The 27,346-nt window shown below is 47.7% G+C and overlaps 1 protein-coding gene across 5 annotated transcripts in view; it reads right to left on the minus strand.

The window, feature by feature from the left end:
- Positions 1 to 27,346, minus strand: part of FRMD4B (FERM domain containing 4B) — a 138,488-nt gene that overhangs the window by 48,710 nt on the left and 62,432 nt on the right. For all 5 annotated transcript variants that reach the window (XM_055708650.1, XM_055708647.1, XM_055708648.1 and 2 more), the window contains 4 exons: positions 17,140 to 17,205; positions 16,300 to 16,394; positions 13,972 to 14,064; positions 9,313 to 9,397 (listed from right to left, as the gene is read on the minus strand). In XM_055708650.1, coding sequence (XP_055564625.1) covers positions 9,313 to 9,397; positions 13,972 to 14,064; positions 16,300 to 16,394; positions 17,140 to 17,205 — 339 coding nt within the window. The remainder of the gene's footprint in view (positions 1 to 9,312; positions 9,398 to 13,971; positions 14,065 to 16,299; positions 16,395 to 17,139; positions 17,206 to 27,346) is intronic.

The following is a 27,346-nucleotide window of genomic DNA, read 5'->3' on the forward strand; positions in this document are numbered from 1 at the left end:
GCAGTGAGCGCTCTCATAGCTGAAGATGGAAGGTTTTCCTAGACCTATCCCAAGTGGGAGCAAGGTCACTAGCGCGAGGTTAAGTAGATGGATGTAATTCAGATAATGGAATTTGAGTCTTCTACATTTTAGATGTAAATAAGTTTAAAAGACTAGTGGCTGCAGCTCCAGGGAGGGGATGAAACTGATATTTTTCAATTAGAGTTTGTGCACGGACCAGTCATTTTAACCAGCAAGACAGATTCAGCCCCTTCTGCAGCTCTCTGACAGGCCACTGGTTTATCAAAACACTGCATTTGGTCCAGCAGATTCAAATGGTGGCTTTTGTCACACTGACAAACATCAGAAAAATAAAAGCTTGTAGCAGATGTCCAAATGGGGTGGCAATTACTGCAGAGCAGGAATAGGTTGCTATCTCAGCAGCTAGTGAAGACCAACTCCTGCCTTCAGTGCCCATGGACACAGACTTTGCCCCCGATTCAGATAAGAACTCAAGTCTTTTGCTGCACAAACATGGACTTATGTGATAAAAATCACAAGCCCAGTCATGAACAGAGCAGTGAACCCTCATCAGACACAGCAACAACACTAGAATTTACTGTCATAGAGATACAAGTCTGGAATCTGATGAAAACACAGATCAAGAATGACGATAGTCAGATGAGCGTTAACTGTGCTAAGCAAATCTTTAGACTGTAAACTCAGATTAAAGCAGATCCAAAAAAAAAGCAACAGCCAGGAACTGTCACCTTTAATTCTTTAGAGCCAGAGCAAGAAATGAAAGTGGATATGGTTTGTTCAAACCACATGTAACCTCCAGAGGTTAAAGACTGATAGCAACGTTTCACCTGAAGATTTGAGACTTGAGATACCAACACATCTCTTCCCTCAAACCAACCCCTTCAAGAATTTGTATTAAACAAAGACACCCCCAAATACACACACTACGATCAAATAGCCTCAAGACAGCCACAATATTGAATAATTACCTGTGATTACAAAAAGCTGAGAGAAAGAAGGATGCAATTAGAGGGAAAGAAAGGACCCAAATGCCTACAACAAGCTGTTGAAGCCGAGGGAGGCAATTAGCTGGGTGTGAGCCCAGCACAAGTGAACAAAGCGATGCCAGCGCCTGTGCCCTTACCCAGCACCGCTGCAATTTTCCACAAGGGATCCCGTACCCCTGCGATGCGTCCTGATGGCCAGGGGATGTGAAGGCAGGACCCTGCAGCACAAAGCTTCACAGCTTTGCAGCATTTAAGTCGCCTTTGGCAGCAGAGGCTGCAGCAAGGCGGCGCTGAGCTCGGGAGGGGCTGTTGGCCACAGACCCGGCACAAGTTGAGCAGTGCAGGAGGAACTAGGTCAGGCAAATTCAGCAACTGGCTCTGTCGGTGTGGCTCTGCCGGGTAATTACACCGAGGAGACAAACAACGGCAGCAAACAAGTAACCCTCCAACTTTAAAGCACCCGTCCTGATTGCGGGCATTTGCTTCTATATCTCAATCCTGGTGCTGTTCACGCTGCCCTGCAACACACCAGGCACCCCATCCCATTCCCTTCTGCATCGGAAGATCCAGACTTGGCTGAGCATCTCAGCTAAGGCCAGTTTCCTAAGGGCAGAAACTCTGGGCTGAGAAAAAGCACAGCAAAGCAAGCATCTGCCTCCAACACACTAGGGAGGTAAAGCAAAGCACTAAGCCGACAGGAGATGCAGAGTACAGAAGCGAATTAAAGGCTGGTCCTTCTGACCCTCCTCAAAAAAGCACTTCAATTTTCTACTCGTGCTGCATATACCCCATGGGGGACCACAGCCTAGATGGCTCAGGTGGCCTCACAGCTGCTTCACAGCGTTGAGATGGTCCAAGATGTCTTTAATTTCATCCACTGAGCCCTTCCTACCCAACATGGGGGTGCAGCCTGAGACTGAACGCAGCTCAGTGCGTGGGCAGCGGCCACCGTAGCTCCCTCCTGGCAGGACCTGCTGCTTCCCACCTCAGCAGCTCAGGGCCACCCAGCCAAAAAAAAGCTGGTAGTGCCTCGTGGTGAGCAACAGCTTCAGGTTTCTCTGTCACACCCTTTATTTTGCTGCCTCTGCCAGCCACTCTCATCCATCTCCCTTGTTTGCATTTTGTGCCTCAGCCAACACTTCAATGAAACTCCAGGGACAGCAGCAGCTACTCTGAGACTTGCCTACACAGTTCAGTGCAACAGGAGCACAAGATGCTGCCTTTTTGTTGTTGTTGTTGTTACATTAATACAAGAGTAAAAGCAGAGAATGGAGGAAGGACATAAAGACTTCCCTGTTTGCAAGCCAGGCTATATGGCAAGCATCATTAGGCTTGTAATCACAGCCTTTTGCTTTCCTAACCCAGCACCATGGTGAGATACCCAACACACACCAACAAAAGACCAGGCTGAGCTGTTGCAGCATCTTTACCCTATGGCTAGGAGATCAGAGAGCAAAACTCTCCCTCACAATTAACACTGGTAGTTAGACCGAGGAGATAACTACATCAGGAGATGCAAGGCATGAAACTCTGGCTGCAAACCAACTGAATCTTCATATGTAATGGGCCAAGCCCAGCTAGGACAACATACACCTCCCCTAACAAGAGCCCAAGAGGTCCCCGGGGCACCCCCTCCCTTTACAGCAGGCAGCCTTGGACCAACCTCAACCACTCTTGGAGGCGCTTAGTGGAGCTCCTTGACTATGCCCACAGCATGGCCAAGTCCCCCTCAAGCCACCAGTGCAGCCCCGTGGAACGTTCATGGGGTAAAAAGTAGGAGGGCCTCACGGAGACCTGCCGGCTTACATCAGCATGGGCATCCTGCCTCCTCCTCTCACATTTTGGTCACAGGCACAACCGTGCTCCATCCTTCTCATCTGTTGACATGCTGCTAGGGGGTTTGGTTCATGGAGGTGACTGCCAACACTCATGGAAGATAACAGCCCTGAAGGTGCAAAAGGCCAACGGGTCTCGCTGATCCTCCTCCAGGGCTTTACAGGGACCATCTTTCATCTTCGTGAGCAGAACAGCTAACACAGGCAATGGACACAGCACATTTTAACAGCCTTGGCTAGGAGCACACTACACTGTGTTACAAGGCTGCATGGGAACGCTCCCCTCTCCCTTGAGGTGGGGGAGAATTAGGAAATATCTGTTATAAAACTTTCGAGAGCTCTCTGATATATGACTACTTTGCTCTCCACAAGCTGGAAGCCAGCCAGACTTTATGCTTGCACCAGGGGTCTGTTTCAACAGCTCTTCTTGGTAAGCACTGGTCTTCAGGCTGCCAAGTGCTTACAAGCATCGCTGTTCATGAAGCTATCATGGTACAGACTCCTCTGAAAACTTCTACTTCCTTTAACTTTTTTCTTTTGCTTTTTTAAAAGCAACTGTTACAAGTCCTTGAAACAAACGGGAAATTAAATAAACCAACCCCCCAACACTCAAATAGAGAGGGGAAAAGGGGAACACAGCCAACTTGACCAAGATCTGAGTTTACAGAACATATTTTAAGAACTGGCAAAGAGTCAACTGTATGGCTGCAGAACTATATGGAGGTTAGCTCTAATGCATAATAAACTTGACAGTGCTTTGCTAGCCAAGTAGGGTGTTATTTTTCCAAACTTGGCTGTTTTGAAAGAAGAAAAAGAGTAATTTATCTTTCCAAATTTATCATCAACATATGCGTGACCAGTTCCGACCCACTGCCTTAAAAGTATCCCAGCTACGGTCACGGGCTGTGCGGTAGCACGCTGAACATGTTACACAGCTCCCCTATCGCTGTGCAAACACACCAGCTCAGAGATGCCCATTTCACCTGAAACCAAGTGCTAGGCTTTCACTAGTTTAAATTCCAGCTGTACAGTAGATTTCAGAGATAGCTGTAAATCTAAAGCCGGCTTCTTAGAACTCAATGACAGGAGAAAAAGCTTTTAAACTGAAGTTGTCACCACTGAGGGTTTTCAGGCAGCAGTTCTCAAAACCTTGAAAGAGAGGTACATAAGGAAACAGAGCCCAGCCATACACAAAGCATCCTTCTAGCCTTTGCATCCTCCCAAAACACACATGGATAAACGAGCTTTTAACTAAGTCACTGGGAGGCCCTTCCACAGACCTGGAGATCTAAGTTTTGCCAGCTCCCACCTCCTGCTTGGTGGCCCAGGCTGTTCCTGGCAGCAGATACGGCTTCTCCAAGCTCCAACCCAAAGAGCAGGGATGCTGGAGAGCAGCAGCCAGGCAGCTGGCTGGACCACACAGGGCTGAGAGGGCCTGGGGACAGCAGCATCAGACCAGGAATAAAAAAAATGGGCAGCTTGACATGAAAGGAGGGTAGGGCAAGAGGACTGGCAGCATTTGTTATATTGGCTGGCAGTCAAGGTTTGTAAACGCACCAGCAGTGAGGAAACACCGGGTGCTTTTACAAGCGCGGCAGCAAATGTTGCGTTCAGTTCATATGCAAGGAGGTGTGGGGAGGGCAAGGCCAGGAAATGCTGCGTGGGTCATGTTGGCACATCCAGCAGAGGAAGTTTATTCTTCAGGCATATAAAGCACTGGTCAAGGTGCACTGTGCAGAAGGAAGATGCTGGTGCTGATGGGGTAGTGGGTTAAGATAGGGGTGAGGTAGAAAGGAGCAGCCATGGATGCCCTGCACTCAGTGCTCAGTGACCCTTTGCTCCCGATGCAGAATTGCAACACTGCTAAAACACGATTCACAAAAGTAAAAATGAGGTCTCAGTCCTGTTGTGCTTTGGATAAAGAGGTCTCCCCCGGCTCCCTAGCTGCTTGTAGGGCCTGAGAGCAAGGTAGAGAGGGGGCTGTGCAGAGAACAGCACAGGTCATAGGGGATGCACAACTGTGGTGAGAGGCAGTAAAGGCCCCAGAGGCACAAAGGAGCTTTGGCTGTATAGAAGTGCACGGAGATAGGGGAGTGGGTGGGAAGTAGAAAGAAATGCATTTTTGGCAGCAGTGATTTTACTATCTCTCTTGTGTCCCTGCCTTGCCAAAATGTCTACAGAAATTGCAAAATGCACAAGCCCCAGATTCCTCCAACCCCTAGCAGCAAAAAGTGGTGATTTACAGAAAGGAGCAGAGAGATTTGCAGGAAGGAACATGCAGTTGAAAGGTGAGCAAAACCAGCAGGGCTATGCACTACAGAGCACAAAGCCAGCCCTCACCCTTTTCAGGGTGAGGTGAACCATTTTCAGAACGGTTATGCAGGGGTTTATTCCACTATATACTGTTCATATAATATATTACAAAAGAAAGATTATAATTAATAAAAGTATTTAATATGCTATATTATTTATTCTGAACTTTTATTCGGCTAGGAGCAAAGCCTCTCTCGAGTCATCTGGGGCAAGACAGCCAACACACACTGCCCAGCAGCTCCAGCCTAAACCCAGAGATAGCAAACTCCATCAGAAATACACCTTTCTCTTTGATTAGACAGAGCCATTTCCAGGATTTCACGCATAAGATAGCCCACAGATCCCTCGGAGAATACTGTAAAAACCATTCCTGATGCAGCCTCTGAACCTCTTAAGTAACAAATAAATCCCCTCCAGAGGAGGGAATGGCATGACTCTTTGCCAACGCACTGGCTGTATTCACCCAAGCCTTCAGTTGGCTCTCGTGATGCATCCTACGTGCTGGCGGGAGCCCCGACATGCACCATCTCGCATGCAGAGCAAGATCACTGTCTCACCCTCTGCTCAGGGAAGCATCGTTCTCATTTAAAGCACACAAACCATATAAGCATGAGTACCTACAAACTGCTGGGCTGTCAACACGTGTCAGTGCTTAGGAATGTCAAAAGAGCACACACACAAACTCCTCCAAGCATCAGGCCTTTGCGCCACCCTGGGTATGGGCTTTTCACACACTGTGCTCTCTGGGGAACAAGGTGCTGTGAAAACCTTGGAAACAGCTTTATGAAAGCAAAAAAACATGGCTGGCTTTTAAGCAATCATATCCATGCAAGTCTTCCCACATGCCAGGTATTGCAGCATTTGTCCTCTGAGCCACATTCCTGGCCCACACAGAGAAGAAGCTTCATGAAAAGATCCAGGTTAGGATACTGCCCCAGCAAGGCACACTCTGGCACACCCTGTGCATTGAGGGGCACCCCTGAGCGCGTGGGCTGGGGGCAGGCTGCTGCTTTAAGATGCTGGGGTTTCCTTGCTCCATGAACAAGGCAAGAAAAAGAAAGTAGAAAGGCATTTTAAAAAAAAAAAAAAGAGAAAGAAAAGCTAAACTGAGACAGGTCTGATCTCCTGGAGCTGGATTAATGACTGAGAAATGCCAGGGAACATTCCTGGCTGTCATCAGTGAGCATCAGCCTTCACTTGCTTCACCAGAACTGGGGATCTGCTCATATGCAGAAGCTGACCGCATTCATCCTGCAGCCTGTGCCTCCTTCCCCGCAGCACAACAGAGCCTGGCAGCACGGCGGGAGCGGACACGCTGTGCGAGCACATACCAGGTGCCTTTGTGCATCCTCTTGTCCACATCCCGTGGGCTTAAGTATGAGAACTGGTCTTGCATGCCCTTCATGCACTACTTGAAACCTAGAGACCAACAATTAGTTTACCAAGCAGGATAAAATATTTTTTAAATACTTCAATTGAATGTTAAAAGCCAAATGTATCTTGAAAGTAAATGAAGTGGCTTCTGCCGAAGCAGGGCTGCAAAGCCGCCCAGCACAGAGTGCTGCAGGCAGAGCAGGGCCTCTTGATTTTGATACATGCTGTATCACCCGGTGCTGCTCGCAGAGATCCTTCTCTCAGGAGGAAGCGATGCTCCTCATCCCTCCACCGCCCACAGAAACTGGACGCAACAGGAAACCTCCGCTTCTGGCAGTTTTGCTTGCAGGAACAGGGAAGCCGGCACATTGGGTTGCTACCATTTAGAGCACAGACCTCGCAAAGCCATGGGAGGAAAATCCGAGCCAGCCTTCCTTCAAGCCTCCCCCAGGTCCTGAAGCCCTGAACTCAAACGGGTGATGCACAGTCTGCTTATTGTGGCACTCTGTGCATCATCAGCACTTCACATGCTATCAGCACTTCAGTCCAGTAATATGAAGTTATGTTGCTTGAATAATAATATTTATCCAGCCAGAGATGATTCCTTATTGGTTTGATGACATGCATGTCTATGATCAGTCAGGGCAGCTTTATGCTTCTCTTCTTTGCTTTGTGCAGACGCAGACCTGTCTGGTGGAAAAGGGCCTGGGGGAGCTGGTGGGCGGCCGGCTGACCGTGAGCCGGCAGTGTGCCCGGGTGGCCAAGGCGGCCAGCGGCACCTGGCTGGTGTCCGAAGCAGCGTGGCCAGCAGGAGAGGGCAGCGCCCGTCCCCCTGCGCTGGGCGCTGGTGCGGCCGCCCCTCGGAGCCGGGGCTCAGGTTTGGGCCCCTCAGCCCCAGCCAGGCCCTGAGGGGCTGGAGCGTGTCCAGAGCCGGGCAGGGGCTGGGGCACAAGGCTGAGGGGGGGCGGGGGGAGCTGGGGGGGTTCAGCCTGGAGAGGAGGGGCTGGGGGGGCTGATCGCTCTCTGCAGATGCCTGAAAGGGGGGTAGGCTGGGCGGTGCGGGTGGGGGTTGTGTCTTCGCCCAGACAAGCCACAGGACAAGGGCAAATGGCCTCAGGTGGTGCCAGGGGAGGCTTAGGTTGGGCATCAGGAAAAAATTCTTCATGGAAAGGGTGGTCAAGCACTGGAACAAGCTGCCCGGGGAGGTGGTGAGTCACCACCCTGGGGGTGTTTAAAAGAAATATAGATGTGGCAGCTGGGAACATGGGTTAGCAGTGAGCTTGGCAGCACTGGGTTAACGGTTAGACTCAATGATCTCAAAGGTCTTTTCCAACCTAAATGATTCTATGATTCTACAAATTAAAATATTTGGGTGCAAGTATATGTGTTTATGTTGATCAGCATTTGTTTCGATAGCAGTGGCATTTTCACATTCCATCCTAAAACCAGATCCATTTTCCAGATCCAAAATAATTTGTTCTGTCTAGCTAAACTGCTCCAGTTTTCCCCAAAAGGATGACTGTGCATTGCCAAGACCTTTCACTCAGTGGCAGACATGTCAAATGGAGATCAGCTTTTTATTCGTCTTAACTAGTGAGGCCCCAAGTTCCTCAAGCATCTTTAAAACTTTAGCATGTTGTAAAAATGCACCAATTTCCTCCACTCCTCCAGAAAGCAATTCCTGTACAAAGCACAGTCACAACTTTGCCATTAACCACCTTCACGTCAGGTTTCTAATCCCACCATAAAATAACGAATACTGAATGAGAATCCTGTAAAATATGAAGCATATTAAAGGTGAAAACTTTGGCCGGCTATACCAAGCTCCACCACCAGCTCATGATACAGCACTGTTTTCCAAGAAAAGGTTGTAAGAACTGCATGACCCTCTTAGACCAACTGAATCATGAGTGAAAAAAACAAACAAACAAAAAAACAAAACCCCAACCCCCCCCCCAGATGCCAAAGTTTGATATTAACTGGAAAATCCCAGAAACATCAGCATTGCTAGAGTGAAGTTCACTGAACTGCAGCTGCTACCATACCACCAGTTATTAGGGGCATGGCACAAGCAGCTGCCACACCACTTTTTTCAGACCAAGATGTATCTGCAGCAGATCAACCTTATTTTTTTTGAGATTTTGGCCACCACATCATGAAGTAAATTGGTAAAATATATATTTTTACCAATCTGGACATTTTTAAAAAAAACAGTGGAATCTTCTTAAGCAGAGAGTAAATGCAGGAAGTATTTTAATATCTAGCTTTTAATGCTATTTTATAGAATTTATTACTTTACTACTACACTGAATGAAGGCAGGAAATCAGGGAAACAAGAAGCAAGTTCACAGCACAGGACCTTCCTCATGGAGAAAATTTGTCTTGAGACAAATTTGACTCGAGATTAGTAAAGAGATACTCGCCTTGAGTGTTCACTAAGCAGTGTATAGAAGGGTACACCACTGAGACAGAGCCTGCCTGCAAAGTTACAACCCAGATTTCAAACAACTTTAAAGCTTTTGAGTATTTAAGGCTTATTCTAGCGTGGTGAACACACAGCGGGGCTGCAGAAACAGCACCAGGAAACCATCATCATCCTTACCCATTTGCCAGTGGTATCATCATTTAAGTGAAAGAGTAGAGTAAGCACGCTGAGATCTTAACACTTCAATAAAATCTAGAAATCAGATGCAACTCTTAGCAATTTTGCAGGACTATGTAGGTGGTGGAGGAGCAATAAAAGGGGGATGGACATCAAGGAGCTCCAAAGGACAGAGCGTTACCTGGTGTACACAGGACTTGGCATTCAGAAAGAACAGCTCTACTGTGGTTTTGTCCTTGAGAAAGGAAATACTTTCGATGTAGAACCTGAAAATAATAATAAAAAAAGAATTGTTACTTTCTTGAATAGGTTTCATCTTCCTCCCAAATAATTTTATTTCCTCAATGTTTTGTTCTCTAGAAATAAAATGGCACAGAGGAACTATGAGCTACTGCACTTAATTTCCTGCCTATTAGGAGAGAACAAGTAGCAAATCACCGGCCAGCAGCACACAGGGAACAACACATTCCTTGTTCAATAGATCGTAGATATCTGATGACACTTCATCTCATTTGAAAACCCTGTCAAACACCAAAGGAGCAAAGCCCATCCTGCCTATGCAAATAAAGCCTAAAGCGCAGTGGAAAAGCTAAAGTGGAAAAAGTAATTAATGCCAACGCAGATTGGGAAGCTGGCCTGACACTTTGCTGGAGGAGAGGAGCTGGCAGCAGCCCTGCATGACCTCCTCTTCCCCAGGAGAAAAGAGCAGCCACACGCTGAGACCCATTAACTTTGCTCCTAGCAAACAGGGACAAGCAAAAAAAGACTACGTGAGGAACACTTTGGGATCAGCTCCATCCCATCAGGCACATCCTAGTAGCAACGGGAACCCCAAACCCAGCTTTTTACATGGAAGGGCTGCAAACTGGCTCAGCCTTACAGACACCACTCTGTACAGTGCTCGTCGCCTTCCTCCCCTTCCCTGGCTTCTGCTTCCCAGGGCCACGGGTGCATCAGAGGCACACACAAACTGAAGCAATCCCATCACTGGTTACTCTGACCTGGTCAAGGTTGGCAGATGGGTACCAGTATGTTACAGAGCTACAGCAAACATCACGTATGCCATGGGCACCCTGCAGAAAATCACACACAACCTGTCTGTGCGCTTCTCTGAGTCACTCGGGGCATCAAACCAAACAGCTCCGAGATGCATTAAATGTTGTGGAGAAAACACATCTATAATTTGAGGAGTGTGGAACTGCCAAGTCAGTTTAAAGAGAGACAAATTTGTGCGAACGTGGTCCTGTCAATCCTCCTTTAGCTGGATCTGAAAGCAGGATACTTGTTCTTCAGCTCCTTATGGAGGAGAAATGAGTTGGGTCCAGACTCTCCCACCCAATACTAGACAGAAAGTGCATTTTTTCCAGCCAAGCAAAGACTTGGACCACCAACACCACTGTCCCAGCAAACCACACCAGGGCTTCTCAGTGTCTTTCTTTTAATAGCAGGAGGACTGAATGGCCAACACAGGGCACACAGCCCACGATGTTTATCGGAGCTAGACCGATGCCTCCTGCAGCCCCCATGGTGCTCCTAAGGCTCCTCACAGTCTCAGGCTCCGGCCACTCATTTCTTGGTGTAGGTGATTTGCAAGATACTGGACTAAGTCCACAGCAGAAGCACGGAGCACATATTAGGAAGCAGTAAATCTAGCACCTGCTGCACTTGTTAGGAACATATGCAGTATTTATGCTGTAAGTGGAGGCAATACATTAAACAGTAATTGTTTTAATATTTCGCATTCCTGCAGCATGTTCCATCAAATTAATTTTAAAACACTCCTCAGAAAGCCTCTGCAGGATAAGGAGGTAATTTACCCATTTTACAGGCATGCAGCCCGCCCAAGGGGCAGACACAAGCTCAGCAGGCTGCCCCAGACATTTGAAAGGCTATTTGATATTTCCATGACTCACCCTCCACTGAGAACTGTAGGAGCCACAGGTACTTCCACCCTTTCTTGATCACACTGGCTATTTTTTTTTTCCCTCTCCAGCAGCTTTACTAAACTTCAGTTTACATGCACTTGTGTGTTTCTCTCCAGAAAGGCAGAGCATCAGAGGGCAGGAGCCTCACGCTTCATCCTTCCCCTACCTGCTGCCAGACCAGCCCTTCGCAGCCATGCTCCTTCCTCCGTCTGCTAAGGCCTTCCTCCTCCTCCGAACCACAAAGGCAACTGTCCTCAACTAATGACCTCATTTGCAATTCCTTTCAACTAATAGCCAGACCTGGCAGAGATGTCAGGATGAGATGTCAGGCTTCAGAAGCAGGAGAGTACCCCTGGCTCTGAACAGAGGGAGCTCCCAGTCACCGCTGGCACAAACAGGAGACTGCAGGGTCCATGGAGTTAGGTAGAGCACTGGGGAGCGTTACCCCTGCCCCAGCCAGGTTCGTGCGCTCTGTTCCTTCCACGCAACAAGCTGTATGCTCTTATTGCCACGCTACAAATAGCATATTCTTCAACATATTCGCCGTGTTTGAGGACCTGGGAGGCTAAAATCTCTAGCTGCCTGAGAAAGCTGTGATGGCAATCATAAAACTTGAGCGTTTCTTTGGTTGGGGTTAATGCTGGTGGCTTGTGATGTTCGGTTTGGCCCTCTCTGTTGCAAGGTGGTCCTCTCCAAGGTGGAGTCCCGGCAACAAAGATGCACAGGGAACACCAGGCATATTTGGGAACATCATAAAGTGTATGTTCTGCTTTTATTTCTGATGTTGTCAGCATCCTTGAAACTAGAATGACGCTTTTATCAAGTCCTAAATCTGCATTAAAGAGCCCTTCACCGGCTGTGTGTACCATATGAAAACTTATGTGACTGGATTGAGTTTATGCCATCTGAAGAAGAATAATTAAAATCTGAAAGGATTATCATCTTTTTCATTACTGAACAGCAAAAGCTCAGGGCCAAGGAGTTATCAAGAAAAGGAGGTCACAACCAGATATCTGGTGATCCCAGCCCATTTCCAGTATGACTACTGGAAACTGTCCAGTGCAGCACTGAAAGACACTAAGAACTGATGCTGTTGCACATTTGCCACTTGTTATGACAAGAGCAGCTCAGTGCCCTGCCTCGTTCTAATTGTATCTCAAACCAAAGTCACACTGAAGCAGTAGTTATGGCATTTGTGGCTGAACCCACTGCAAACACTCAGAGGGCTCGCCTAGCCCCAGGGACCCCCTATCCCTGCAGCAGGGCCACCGCTGTCACACCACGTGCGGCTGGAGACGATCCAGCCCAGGGGATTGAGAGCCAGGCGCTGGGGCTCTCTGCCCGTCCCCGCCGTGCCACTCGCCCCATTCCCAGCTATGCTTTTCCATTCCAGCCATGGGCACGCACAGCCGCAGCCGTGTATTTGGGCTGCTCTCCTGGGGGTTTGATTAAGGAATAGGCTGTCACAAGGCAGAGGAGTTCACATGAGGTAAGTGAACTAACCACCCAAGGCATACACCATGGAGCAAAGGCCTAGAATCGCTTACTTATCCAGAAAGTTGTAACGAAGTAGAGAGCTGCAGGTTTAAGTGGCTTTTCTGCTGGAATATCTATTTTCTACAGATCAGACAGTTTTTATATTGCCAATTATTTCTCCATCATCATCCTCCTCCTCCTGCTCTGCTCCCCATTCACTGCCCACCTCCTTGGCTCCTAAGTGCTTGTTTTGGATCTCACAACCCCACAGTAGTCAGGCTTTAAAACTAGCTTCTAGAAGTTGATCTTTTCCAAGCCCACCCCTCACACATTAACTCTTGCCCATGTTTCCGCACATCCCACCCTGGAGAGGACCACCTTGCAACAGGGAGGGCCAAACCGAACATCACAAGCCACCAGCATTAACCCCAACCAAAGAAACGCTCAAGTTTTATGATTGCCATCACAGCTTTCTCAGGCAGCTAGAGATTTTAGCCTCCCAGGTCCTCAAACACGGCGAATATGCTGAAGAACCTATCATCCCTTTTAAAATGGATTTTTAGATTTCTTTTAAAAGTGGGGAAGGGAAGAGAAGCTCTGAACTCCATCACAAATAAGCACATATTCAGCCGAAACAAAGTGCCACTTGTTTGAACCGTTCCCTCAATGACCAGGGAGCAGAGGACATGGCGAGGCGACCCAACTACACAAGAGGCTCTGCCTTGGAAGTGCTTCAAATAATTAAGCACACAAGGCATAAATTTACTGAGATATGAAAAGCAAATGAGGTCAGTCTGCTCTCATTTTCCTCATAGACTGCAAGGAAAACAAAAACTCCAACAATATTAAGAATATGATGCTTGGTCTTTTCTGCCAGCACAGCTCTGTCTCGTAGGACACGAGTGTTTTTTTCAGGCCCTTAACCAGCAGAGCTTTGCCAGCAAAAGCCCTAGAGTAATGCAATTACATTGGCCAAAATCATCACTTTGCCAGGGATTTTATTCTCTCCTGGGGACTGGCTTAAGCTGCACGAGCAAAGAAGCCATCAGCAATCCCTTTCAAGTACAGACAACCCTTAAGTAAACACGAAAAGAAAAAAGTTTAAACAAACTGTATTAAAATTTAGCACTACTAAAGATAAGCCAGGCAAAGAAGATATTTAACATATGGGGTTTTAAACAAAGAAAACCAAACACAAACCTAGGAACAATGTCCTAGTAACAGTTTAAAAAGAAGTAGGTTCCAAAGCACTTCATTTTGTACTTAAATACAAAAGAGAGCAGGACTTGTCCAGGACCTAATCTCCCTCTAAAAATAGTATATCACTTTGACATTTATTTCCTTTATCAAATCCGTAATCAGTTCTTTTAAACAAAACCCCCTGGTGATAAATAATAAACCCAAGTGGTAATGTTTTCTTTGTGGAAACAATTACTCACCTAACAGCAAAGTACAAAGTTGCCGGGCCTGGTTTCTTGGGCAAGTCATGGTCCAGGACTCTGTGATCCAGCTGCAGCCAGACACTCTGACCTCTGTGGAAACAGGTTGGGGAGGCAGTTAGAAACTGGGGTGAGAAACAGGGAAACTGGGTCTTCTCAGGGCTCGTGTTGGCTCCAAGTGTCACTTTAAAGCATGTGATTCTATTCTGAGGCAGGCAAACATCTTACCAAATTATTTCCTTTTTTCCTAAACTTTCATATTTTGATGTAATTCACTGGTGGAGGACATTAGAGAATACTCTTTGCAGTTGTATGTTCAGCTGTAGCCCCAAAATCATAGCATGACACCCAGAAAAACTAAATATTATTGAAATACCCCCCTTTGCTATAGCTGGGGATGCTTCTGTTGACTTCTTATATCTAGCAGGGGGGGTGTGATCCATGGCAGGGGCTGGATGTTTGCCTGCAGCAGCAATGGGTCTATCTCTTTTGCTGCACAGGGGCCGCACGGCTCTGCCGCTGTACCCCCAGCCCTGCTCCGCACCACCCCAGCGTGACATAAACCCCGTTCCGAGCAGAGGGCTCACCCAGGCACGCTCCTTCCATGAGCCAGGTGTCTAAACCACAGTGCTCTGCAGCAGCTTCTCTGGCTGAAATGGGAAGGAAACCAGAAAGAAAACAAAACTCCCCCCCCCCCCCCCCCCCGACCCCAATAACCTCCCTGAGGACCCTGGGGCCAAGGGGCAGTGCAGACCCTGCGGCCGGCCCGAAAGGCTGGGGCATGGGTGCCCTCCAGAGGCCACACGCTCCCTTCCAAGCACCCAGCCCAGTGCTGTACACCCAAGGCAGCCTCTGGAGTCCCACTGGTGCTGCTGGGGAAGCCAACAGCTTTTGGGTAATCCCCTGGCAACACTTTAAAGCTCACTGCGAGGAAGCGCCAGCCATCAAAAACCTCCAAGAAGAATTTCATGGCAGCTTTTCTGGGGGAAAAACGTAAGCCAAGTGCAAACAGCATCCTCAAGGGATTTACAGAAGAGCTGGAAGAAAGTATTTTCCGATGTTTGAAAGGACAAGAATGTGGCAAAAATATTCTAGGGAGGGCCCAAGATGAGAGTGGCTGGTAAAAATAACCCCCTGGTGCTGTCAGCGCTGCAGAGCGAGCGGCTCCAACCAGCTCGGTGACACCAGCCCCACACCTGGGGACAGGGACTGCCTCAGCAGGGTGGCCCCAAACACTGCTCCGACGTGACATGTAGGCGAAAGCTTCCAATCCAGGATGCCATAAAAAACAGCAACAGAGAGCAGCGGGGACTAGTACTATTCCCGTTAGACAAGAAGAGGTTTATTTAGGGGCTGTATTAGTGCACAGCTCCATTTCTCTACTGCCCTAAGCGGCTCTGCTCCAGCTTTTTTTGGGTGGCTGAAGGTACCTTCTGGAGACCCTGGTCCTGGAGAGCAGAGTCCTGCCTGAGGGTTTCGGTCCTGCGCCCAGCAGACGTGGGGAAGCATTTCAGTGCAATGCTGACAGATGAGTCTAAACACCAGCTGAGATTTCCATTAACCCAGCTGGCTCCGGGTTCATGCCATGGAAGCAGATATCCCACGGCGCTCCAGAGCCCAGCTGTAGCAGCCCACCCAGCCCATGGCAGCTGCTGGCGAAGGGTGGCAGGGACTGCCCCGCTGGCATCAGTGGTGATGACAAACTGCACCCAACATCGCCACGTGCTTGCAATATTCCAGCTGCCGGGGAGGGAGGGTTGTGCATTTTGAGCGTGTTTTGCTTTTGCAGCTCTTTTTGGGAGTCTGCAGAATAGCTTGGATACCCGAAAGCAATAGGGAATCTAGAGGAAAGCTGTTTATGGCAAGGACTAACCTCATATTCCACTGCTGCTAGGGAAGTTCAGGTTTGAAAGACTCAATAATACATTTAAGATTAAAATGCAAAGCAGTAGGAGCAATTCATTTTGAAAATAAATGAAAACCTTTTTGTTGTTACTAAAAGTGCAGAGTAGGAGAGCTCACATGGGTGTTCACATGGGAAATTATCGCTGAACCTATTTTTTCACCTTGTGAGACAAACACGAAAAGTAAAAGCATCAGGAGGAAGGTATTTTACAACCGGTTTGTGCCCAGAAGATATTTTCCAATTATTTTCTGGTTTGTGCCTTCCCCTTTCCCCAGCCAAGCAGCACAAGTGCAAGGTAGGAAAATCTTTCTTCTTCAAAAGAAAAACTCAATTTTCCATCATGCTGAGCTGCCACAGTGTCGGGGATAGGTTTCACGTTGCAATAATCACACAGCTGTTTAAAAATAAATTAACATACTTACGTATCATCTATAAATGTTATCCCAAAATACTCCTTTTCTTTCAGGTTGAAGTGTGAGGCCACCAGATCCAGTAATTCCCGAGATAAAAGTTTGGGCTATTGAAAGAATAAGAACCATTTAATTCGTTTCAGTCCAGGCTTTTCATACAGAGTAAAAAAAATTTCTGCAAATACTGACTTTAAGTACACATGGCTGAGTTAAAACCCTGTAGTACAACTCAGTGCAGAAGTGGCTCCATCAGTCTCCGGGCAGCCGGATTTAGCGTCACCATGGAGCTGTGTGGGACATGCGGAGCATGGGGAGGCAATTGCATACTTAATCCAAGACATCGAAGTGCCTAGCCTGACCGCTGCTTTCTGGGGCAGAAAGGCAGCAGCTCGGGCTTTCCTGCAATTACAGCAGGAGAAAATTGTCAATTAAGAAAATACTGTGTACTAGAGGGTCTTGTGCTTTGGCTTCTGTTGTGGGAATAAAATACATTTCGAAAAACTTTTCTTCTCTTCCAAATTACAATAAACCACTACTCACAGGGGGTGTATTTAAAAACTTCATGAATTTTGGTGAAAGCAGAGCAGATGAAAAATTGAATGTAGAACTGACAGCAGATATTTTGCCCACCATGCACCAGTGTCCAAGGGAAACCCTCCTGCTAATTCAAGTCTGAGGAAGGGCACGCATGCCTGAAAGCACGGCTGTTCACTCCGCTTCTGTGAGTTGCTCCAATAAAAGATACAACTTTTCTTCAACCACCACTTATGCATCAGCCCCCAGGCAGCACTGCTGAAGAAAAGCAGCAATCTGGCACTGTGTGACTAGCGCTCAAGAGAGAGGGGTCCTCACCTGAACCAGCAGCTCCAAGTTCCTGTCATCGAGGAGATGCACCTGGCAGTGCCGGCCCTCTGTCATCTGCAAAGACAGCAACACAGCCCCCTGAGGAAGGGCAGGATCCACGGCTTTCCCGGCTTGCACCCAGCCATATGTGGCTCAGGGGCAAGGGCAGCCTGCAGCAAGCATCTAATCTGCACCGATAAGTGAATCGACTCCGTACTGAGCTGAGTGTCCTTCTCCAAGGACTCAGTCTGGGGAGCTGCCCCAGCTCCCATCAGCTTTGAGCTGGAATTAAGGGTGCTTAGCAGTGCTCAGGATCAGATAACAACATAAATGATGCAAGAATTTAATCTGAGAATGAACCAGCCTGGCTAGTACTATAGCCACAGGCGACAGGAATGGCCTTTCGTGACCAAGGACCCATGAAACCCTCCCGTCCAGCCACCCCTCCCTGCAGATGGGTCAGCCTACGTTTGGTCTGTTGGCAGAGGACTGGTCTCCAGTCTCGGTGGAGTCTCCACCAGCACATTAGCCATCTCCCTTGGCTAACTTCTCCCAAGTACGAGAAGTCATTGCCTCCATAGGATTCTTTATACAGGTGCTCGCACACGTCAAGACAGGTGCTCAAATTGGATGATTAAGAACGGGGTGAGCTTTGCAGCCTCTGGTGTTATATCCGGACCACCTACTTCGTATCACATTTATCTCTGCAAACAAAGAGTCTTCCTCTCTTCAATAGTCAAGCAATTCAGAAATAGCTGCACATTATGCCCTTTTAATATCTGCCCTTTGAAATTTAATACATTTCCATGAAAGCTTTTACATTATTTAAAATCTGCTCTAATTCTGGGCCTCTCAGCAGCCTCAGCAAGGACCAGCTTCGCGACACTCCCCAGGCGGGAGCTGGGGAAGGAAACCTCGCCTTTTTATTTATTCTCCCAGCCTCAGAAAGACTCATTTCCCTGACAGCACAAGCTTCTCATGGACTATAAATTCTGAGCTGTGAGCAGAGGCTGAGGGTGGTTTGCTTAGATAGGGGGTCCCAGAGGGATTAAATGGCAACACACAGTGGTTTCTCCTTTCACATCCCTCTGGATCTGCAGGGATGGGGGACAAGGACAGGGCTCAGCTTACTGCCACCAGCATCCCCCCATCACCTCCCATCCTCGGATGCTGTACATCCAAACCTTATAAAAAGTTAAAAATAAATACAATTTAAACCTGATTGCAGTAAAACTGAAAAGAGACCTGCTGCCTCCCCGCAGCGCTGCCCTGCTCCAATGCCAGGGCTGCAGAGACACAGCCTCTTCCGTCACCACTCAGCCCTTTCAGCCCTAAGAAGCCAAATTAACAAAGCTTTATTGTTTCAACTAATTGAGCTCATTTTGACCAAAAGCAGAGAGGGATTCTCCTCCTGAGGAGCTCTGGAAACAGGTCAGAGATGAGTGCCTGCAAGCACAACTGGCTAGTGGCCGGGAAAAGGGGCTGCAGCGTCTGCGGCACCGGGACTGACAACCTCTGGCACTGCTAAACATGGATCAACACACCACCCACTGAAACAGCAATAGTGGTAAAAGGACCATTTGCAAAGCACGTCTAGCTGAAAGAAACCCCTCCCTTTTAATTTCTCCTACTGCTACGAATGTGAATTTGTACAGAAGCGGCAGATGAAGAACAACCTGTTGTGCGTGCAGGGGTGCAGAGCAAAGGCTGCACCATCAAGGAGATAGTGATGTTCTCCAGGCAAACCACAGCTGCACTCCTTGGTGCTGCACCCTGCAAAGGCATCATCCCAGAGCTGCTCCAGCCCCATGCCCTGCACTCCCAGCAAGATACCACTTCCAGTGCTTTATACTTGGGGTTTTGGAAGCAAAGCTGCACCACCCCAATTCCAGCTTCCAGTGCACTCCCTGCGATTTATCCGCTCACCAAACACACTGCCTGGAGCCCTTAAATCCAGTATGATCTGATCACAGGTCCATTTATTCCCCAGAACTGAAGGTCTGCCATCGCACACTCATAACTAAGTTACATGTCACCATCAACTAATCATTTCATCAGCCCACCCTTCAAGGTGGTGCATATTTCTGGCTCTGACACACTGTTACCAATCTGCCCCTGTTGCAAAGCACCTGATCCAATAGTGTTTTTAAATCATTTCCCATCTGTTGCTCTGAGATAGCACAAGGGTTGCCATTATTTAATTCCTAGCTGCTTTTGCTTTCACCCAGTGAAATCACATTAATCACTTCTGACTTGTAATTGTCTCAGTTTGTTGTTAAGTAAAAAAGGTTTCTATTACAGCAAACACATCCACAAAGCCTTGTGCTAAGGAGAAAGGAAGGTTGCTGGGAAGATTAAAACATGAAAAAAATACCGACCACGATCTGTGCTTCTATTCAGCTATCCAAGGTAATTACAAAGCACCTTAAAAGTAAAGCAATTAAGCCTCATGACTCTCCTGAATACAGGCAAGACACAATTAGCCCCAACTTCATTGATGAAAAACCTTGGACACTGCTTAAAAGCCCGATTTAGAGATAATATTCAGTATCTGAGTCTCCAGGAATCTCATCTCTGAACAAGTCATACAGCTGCTTCCCAGAGGACTGGAAAGCTCAGTCAAGAAGCTGCAGAAAATGCCGGGGTGCTCGGTGATACAGCACCGTGAAATGCCATTCCTGTGACAAACCTGACAGCTCCAGCCTGTATCCCTGGAGTTCTATGCAGCCATGGACGTGTGTCACCCCAGGAAAGCTGTCGCATGGTGGGACACAACAGCAATATCCCCAGCCATGAAAATGCCTGCTGCTGGCTGTAGGTCAAGGAAAAGGGGGGCTCTGGAGCCCTTAGTTTGCTGCTTGCACCCCTCTGCCCCCCCGCCCACATCCCTGCTAAGATGCCTTCTCCACCTGGGCTTGAGTGGCACAGCATTGATACTCACTGTGTGGCACCCAAGCCCGGTCGAGGAGCACAGTTCTGCTGGAGTGACCACCAGCTTTGCATTTGCAGGCTCCAGTCCCTACCAAAGCCGTGTTAACCAGGGCAGTCCGGACACCAGCCTTTATCCTCCTCTTGCAGAGCCAAGGCTGCAGCAACCAGCACCCTGGCTCCTGCAGCTGTGCAAGAGCTCACTCCAAGTATCCCCACCCCATTCCTGATGGGGCAGAGAGCACTTCACTTGGCTTGCTCTGTACTTACAAACACAATCAGAAGCAAATCATTCCCAGTTACTACTGCAGAACAACCCAAGCCCATCCTGCATCAGGAATGTCACCCATCAGAGAGGTCATCTCCAGTAGACTATTCTCGCCCCGCGGAGCTGCCCTCCCATGCAGACAGGGCTCCTATATACGAGACCATACTCACATTTTGCAAGCCTCGTTTGTACAGGGGGCAGAACCAGAAGCTTCAGAGGCTACTGCAGCCACCAGCCCATCTCACCAGGTTTGGAGCATCAGTCACCTTCCAGCAGCCCCACATTGTCTCAGCACAGGGACACAGAGGTGTGACATTGCCATGCCACAGCCATTGCCACACGCCCCAGCACAGTCACAGGTATCAATTGTCTGCTCTGGTCTTCTCTTGCCTGAAGAAAAGCTGGAGAGCTTCATAAAGAGGACTTCACCACTATAGTTTCACTAGATACAGAAAGGATTTTGGCCATGGAAGAATGCCTCCAGCTCAGCTGAGACACTGAGCTCCTGGAGCCAAAGCAAAGGACTCATTTTTAAATCCCCCAAGGACACTGGCGTGATTTATTTTCCCACAGTATATCCACTCACAGGCCTGTTTCCTTGGGCTCAGGGAAGGGACTTGTACCGGGCTCCCTGGCTCTCAGGGCTCCTCAGAGACCCAACACCCTGGGAGCCCCTTGCAGATACATCTTCTTTCATCTTTAATTCAGTACGCCTTGCTAATCTGAACAATATAATTGATTTTCTATGTAGTTGGACCCATCCATTATGAGATAAGCACAGCTGTCTGGCTCAGTTATGAGGTGGCATGAGCAGTTTGAGATATATATACATGCATCTGGGTTTTCATCATATTCTCATTGATTTTGCATTGTCTGTACAAATGAACAATTTTGTTATATTTTTGCAACATGCCCCCAAGTTGGTCTTTTGAGCAGTTATTTTTAAAAGCCTGCTAATATTTCAGCTATTACCCAGTAAAAGAAGTAGCAGCATAAAATTCATGAAGTATCCCTATATCTTATCTCATTCCCAATAGGAAATAAGCTGAGCAACATAACGCACAGCCCCATTTTTGGCAAAACCAAGATACTGGGATGCTGGATTCTTATTTTTTCCCAAAATCACTCATATGCTCTGCACGCAAGAAGGCAAGAGCTCCTCAAAAATAGAGAGAAGTGAAAAAGGAGACAAACACTGTCCGATGCAGAAATGCAGTAATATCAAAACCCTGCAGCCCCTCCTAACTTACAGGCAGGCGACTTTCAGCAAGAACCTGGTTTACCCAGAGCTTCAGTGAGAGAGACAAATAATGAAGAAACACACAATTCTCAATATATTCATATGTGGAAATTAAAGCATAGGAGAGATATTGTGATTCCATATAGCTGGTGAACATGGAAAGGTTTCATATAGCTGGGGAAAAAAACCCAAATTTTTTCCTCTATCTCACTCATAACACAAAAAATAAGACAAATTCTCCAGCTAAAAATCAAGGCAGATTTTCCAAAACACCAGTCCTTTAAAACAAAAAACAACAGCAGCAACAAAAAAAAAAAAAAAAAAAAAAAAACACAAAACACAAAACCCAAAAAGAACACAACACAAAAACCACCAAAAATAAACCACACCCCCCAAAATAAATAATGGGAAAAAAACCCCAAACAACAACAAAACAAACAGGAAAAGAACCCAAACCTGTTTCTTGGCTACTTAAACCAATTCCCTGTGATATCCTGAGCCTGAACGTTTATTTGGGGGGGGGGGAAACATATACAGGATATTTATGCTATTTCTCTTCAGCAGAAACATCCTCCCTATTCGAAGCTGGTTGTTACATGCAATATTTTTAGACACTCATGTGTGTCATCCAGTTAGGAAAAAAATAAGAAAACGAAAAAAATAATTGGACAAAGTGTAAACAGGAAACCTCAAAAAACTTAAGCCCAAAAAAAAAGCCAACAGAATAACTCATCTCCTGAAGTATAGCTTAGGAATGGGAAAAACCTAAAGGATCCAGGTCAGAAGCAAACCCAAAGGTGTTGCACTCCCCGCAAACCAGATTTCACCTCCCAGAATGGGGCAAATTAGAGGCACCGCTCAGCGTAGCCAGCCAGATGTGTCACCGACTCCTATTTTTAAGCCTTGTTTTAAGAAAGTCTGGAGTCTTCGCTACTAGGGAAAGCCAAGAAACCTCCAAACCCTAACGACTCTGTGGCCGGAGGGGAGAGGATTATACATAAACTGCACATAATTGAGACAAAATTAGTAACTGTTTCTACCATCAAAACACTCAGAGGTCTGCGCCTGCATCCCAGCTGCTCTTATTTGGGATGTGCCACGATTCGGGCTCCAGCAGCCCCTGTGCACGCACTTCTGGCACACCAGCGTCACACCGATGGGTAACTGATGTGCCCGGGGACAGGACGGCTGTGCTGGGCTCCTGCAGCCACATAAATATGCATCGCTGGAAGCTTTAAAACCAACCTTGCCCATCCAGTAAGGCTTCATATTTTTAACACCCCAAACTCCAGGAGAAATCTTTTGCAAGTAGCAAACCTCTGCCCCCCCATTCTCTTACTCTTCTCTCCAGAGAAACCCTTTTGTTCGGGCACGGGTGTTACTGAGCTCCCACGGGGGCTCTGCCTGCAAACCCCCAGCCCCTTGTGACTCTGGGGATTCAGTCCCAGCTGCACAGAACTGCAGATACTATTTCCATGAGCTCCTTGCAAGGTAACCACATGAAATTACACTTCACTGGCAGGTGAGTAAGCTCCAGAAGATATTTTACAGGCAGAATTAAAACCAACCCTGCATTCATGCATCCAGTGATGAGAGGAAAGGGGAACCATTCTCACTAAATGGCTGCACACAAAGCCTTCAACCTGCAGTTTTAAAAGCGAAAAATTGGACCGCAGTGCGTCATTAGCACATGGATTATAAAAACTGGCTCATTTATTCCTGAACCAGGCATATAACTTCACGGTGGCTCAAGCAGTCAGAGCACTGAAGAAAATCATACAGATAACAAAAAGCAAAAGAGCAATATTCCCACTCACAAGAGGCATGTGGTGCATTTGGAAATCCATTTGCCACGCTGATCCAGCCTCCACAAAGGGGCCCCAAAATCCTGCCGTCCTGCTTTTGATCAGTGACTCAGAGGCAGCAGTGCTGCTTTGCAGGTGTACGAGCCCAGAGAACCAGCCTTGCACTTTGAATTTCATCTCAAAATCCTTACCTGAGCTGCAGTTAACCAGCTATAAAACATCACCAGTAATTTCCTGTAAGGGTTTTGTTTCCCCCCACCCCACAAACCTATAACTCATAAGCCTGTACGAGATTTCAAAGCTTAATACTGAAGCTCCTATGCTGACGTTGGATTTTCATCAGCATTTAGGAGGGGTTTTTTGGGTGTTGTGGGTTGTTTTTTTTTTCCTTTGGTCCTGAAAACATTTAGGATCAGATCCTCAGCTGCCTTAGATCAGCATTGTTTCATTGACTTTGATTCAACTGGCTGGCTTATATCTAGCCCATAAACATGTACGGCCTGATAAAAATATGAAATAAGGTGCAAGAATGTATTGCAATATGAAGCTGCCCTAACAAGGCACATCTCAGCAAAATAAAAGCCTTTGCCTATCCTTCTGGAAGGAAGGGGCCTGCATGCAGCTGGGGGGGAGAAGGAAAAAGTTATAATGGTTTAAATGACCTCAGAGTTTCCTGGTGTGTCTGTTGGGAGAGCAAAGCCTTGTGGTGTTCTAGCACTTAGAGTCGCTCAAAACTTTAAGGAATAAGCAGAAAAATAACAAACAGGACTTCAGTTTTATACCAGCATTTCTACGGAAACTTTTTAAAGGATCCACATAGGATCACACTTCTTGTGAGCCTGTTAGCAGCCTGGGGGCCTCCTTGACCCAGTGTGGGTGCCCAGCACAGTGCCCTGTGGTGGGAAGTGCTCAGGGAGGGGGCTAGAAATGCTCCACCCTCCCACAGGTAAGGATCCAGGGAAGGGAAACATGACCCCATCCCATCACAGCCCACTTCCATGCCTCTCCAGCCTTTCCATCACCTCCTTTGCCAGCAAGGAGTGCAGCGCGAGGATCCCAAGTGATGCCTCCTCTGCACAGCTGCCCTCCCCTCAAAGTCTCTTGGACTCACCGATATCCCCTACAAAAGAGTTGGCTCTGGGTCTAAAACACTCAGTTTCCCCCCTGTCTGTGCACACAGCAGGCGGGGCAGCTGGTGGGTTCCCTGCTGTGGCACTGCAGCCTGGCCCACGCAGATGTGATCCCTTTGAAGGCAACTGGCAAGAGCTTCCACCAGCATTACAGGGGGCAGAGCACGTCTCCAGACATACTGACTCTCCTTCCTAATCATCAAGTCATAAAGAAACCTTTGGCTGAAGTCCTGACTCCAATGTAGTCAATGAATTTTGCCGTTAACTTTAATAGGGCCAGGATTTTGCCTTAAATCGTTATCTTGCTATTAACCTTAACAGAAGCCAGCATCTGCTTAATGTTAAATAGCCAGTGATGCACTGAAGTGGCTGGCTACATCTTTCAGCCTTCGTGCTATGGCAAACCACTCTTTAAGACCCATCCCACCTCACCAGGGTGACTCCAAGTGCCACCTCTGTCCTTCTCAAGGGCTGCAGAGCCCACACTGGCGCCGCACGCTCCCGTCCCCACACTTACGGGGTGCTCACCCACAGCAACTGCAAGGACCTTACAGAGTCATTCCCCACCTCAGGGTGTCCCTGTGCTTCTTGTCTCGGGACCAGCCAGGCAGGGACAGACACTTGAAGACCTGACTGAATACACCATGCACAGAAATTATGTTTTAAATAAGTTTTCTCCAGCATTTCTCATCTTAAGTGCAAGCTGGTACAAATGCCCCTTTGATGATGCTTTCCATGGAAATGTTGGCTCTGCTGAAGTTTGGCAAAGAGTTAGAGATAAAACACAGGGGGCCGAGAAGCTCTCTGGGTTGCATGGCACCTTCCTAAAATAACCGCGTGAACTGAAGATACAGTGAAAAAAACCTGGCTCCTGCAGAGCATCAACTGACTTTCATGTAAGTCCCACCAGCTGAGCCAGTAAAAAAATCTGGCAACGTAACAGCCCAAGTGCTCTCGCTCACCACAGGCATCATGGCTTTTCAGGGCTAAGTGCCAGCACACTTTCCATACAATTCTCCTTCTCCCCTTTTATTCTACTATTTCTCGTTGCAGGGGATGGCAAATCTAAGAGGTCTTTCACTCCCTTTATAGACAGTTTGCCAATTTGTACAGGACAACAGGCACAGCCTCTTGTGGTCATGAGCAAGATCACCCTCTTTGGAGCAAGTCGTGGGGGCTCATAAATCTCCTCCTCTCCCAAAATGCTCAAATGCAGTGCTCAGAGAGAATGATGAGCATACTGCAATTAATAAAATGAAAAAACACAAACAACACACATGCACAAAACCCAAAGAACAGTGGCAAATGAAAATCCAGGGAACAAATGAATTCAGTCTTCCTCAAAATGGTAAATATGGTGTCCCAGCCACGAGATAAAGCCCTTTGCCAAGTGCAAAATCTAAACAGGAGAGTTGCTGCTTCTTGATCTCTACCAGGAGTGTGCAATGTGAAAAACTAACCCCTCTCCTCCCCGCAAGGAAATTTTGCAGCATGGCTGCCTCTTCTGATGCTACCGATGATGTAGTGGGTGCTGCTTCCCCCATGCAGGGGTGAGGGGTTGCTCGCCCACGACCTGTGCACCAGCACACAGATGAGCACATCACAAGCCACTGCACGAGGCAGAGGGACAAACTGCTGCAGAAGAGCCTTCACTGGCCCTGCTGGCCCCATACTTTCGACAAGCATTGACAAGCAGCTTTCAGACAGCATTTTGCCTCTCCCAACACTGCCAAAGGCCACAGGATATGGCAGGCTGTGTTATCAGTAGATGCCGAGTCCCTCTGACAGGGGGAGAGGTTAGTTAGCCATCTTCTGGAAGGAAGAGCCTCGTTGCTGCATTGGGATTCTCCTTATATTAAATAAAGGTCTCATACTCTCAATTGAAATGTTTCTCAAACAGTTCCTGTCATTCCACAAGTGCTGATGTTACCATTCCTACTACTTTGCAGAGTATTTAAAATAACAGCAAGAAAATTGTAGGCAGGCAACTCTACAGCTAATCCTAAAAATCAGGAAAATTAATAGGAAACAATCAGTGCAAATCTGCCACAAATATCAAGTCAGTGAAATACTTCATCCAACATCTGCTTTCCTTGGCGGAACACAGCCCATAAATTAGTGTCTGGTGGAGACGTGCTTATCACCGCCAGTGCTGAGACACTGTAGTCTGGTCATTACTGCACACAAGCCCATGGTGATGTTTTGTTCCCGTGCAATCTCCTGGGAACTTGGTGGTGATCCTGGGGGATCAGAGAGCTTTCCTGACACTACCCAATGGAGAAAATGCAGTGTTGGCCCTGAAAGGGCACTGTGTGGAGGCAGCAGCATCCTCTGCCCTTGAATGAGCGGTACCCACCACGGGGCACGGCTGGTCTCCTGCCTTCCTGCGACCCTCGCTCCTCAGCCAGGAGGTTGCAGGCAAATCAGTTAAGCTCCTGCTTCTTTGCTTAAGTCTCTACAACATGAGGCTCCAGAGATATTCTGTGCAGAGCTCGTAACTCCTCCTGCGTTTCACCCCACCCATCCCTGACCCACCTGAAACAGAAACTCAGCTTTCCCTGTAACAGGCACAGTTACAGAAGACTAAAAAATTCCCCTTAGAGAAGTTTCATCCCCAGAGACCCACACTCTGCCCTTAATGCATCTTTGCCTCTGCTCTGTCTCTTTGATGGCTTCTCACAGGCTGCTGCTCTGTTCCCCACTGCATTGCTTCTCCACCACCACCACCTGCTCGCCCCTGGGTTGGGTTTTTGTGGGAAGGTTCCTGAGGCAGGAGACTTCGGTAAAGCAAGCCTTGACCAAGTATCTGCCATTCTTGCCAGGCAGCACCATGCCCTCTGAGAGC

The sequence above is a fragment of the Falco cherrug genome, chromosome 4, assembly GCF_023634085.1.
Source record: "Falco cherrug isolate bFalChe1 chromosome 4, bFalChe1.pri, whole genome shotgun sequence".
Taxonomy (NCBI): domain Eukaryota; kingdom Metazoa; phylum Chordata; class Aves; order Falconiformes; family Falconidae; genus Falco; species Falco cherrug.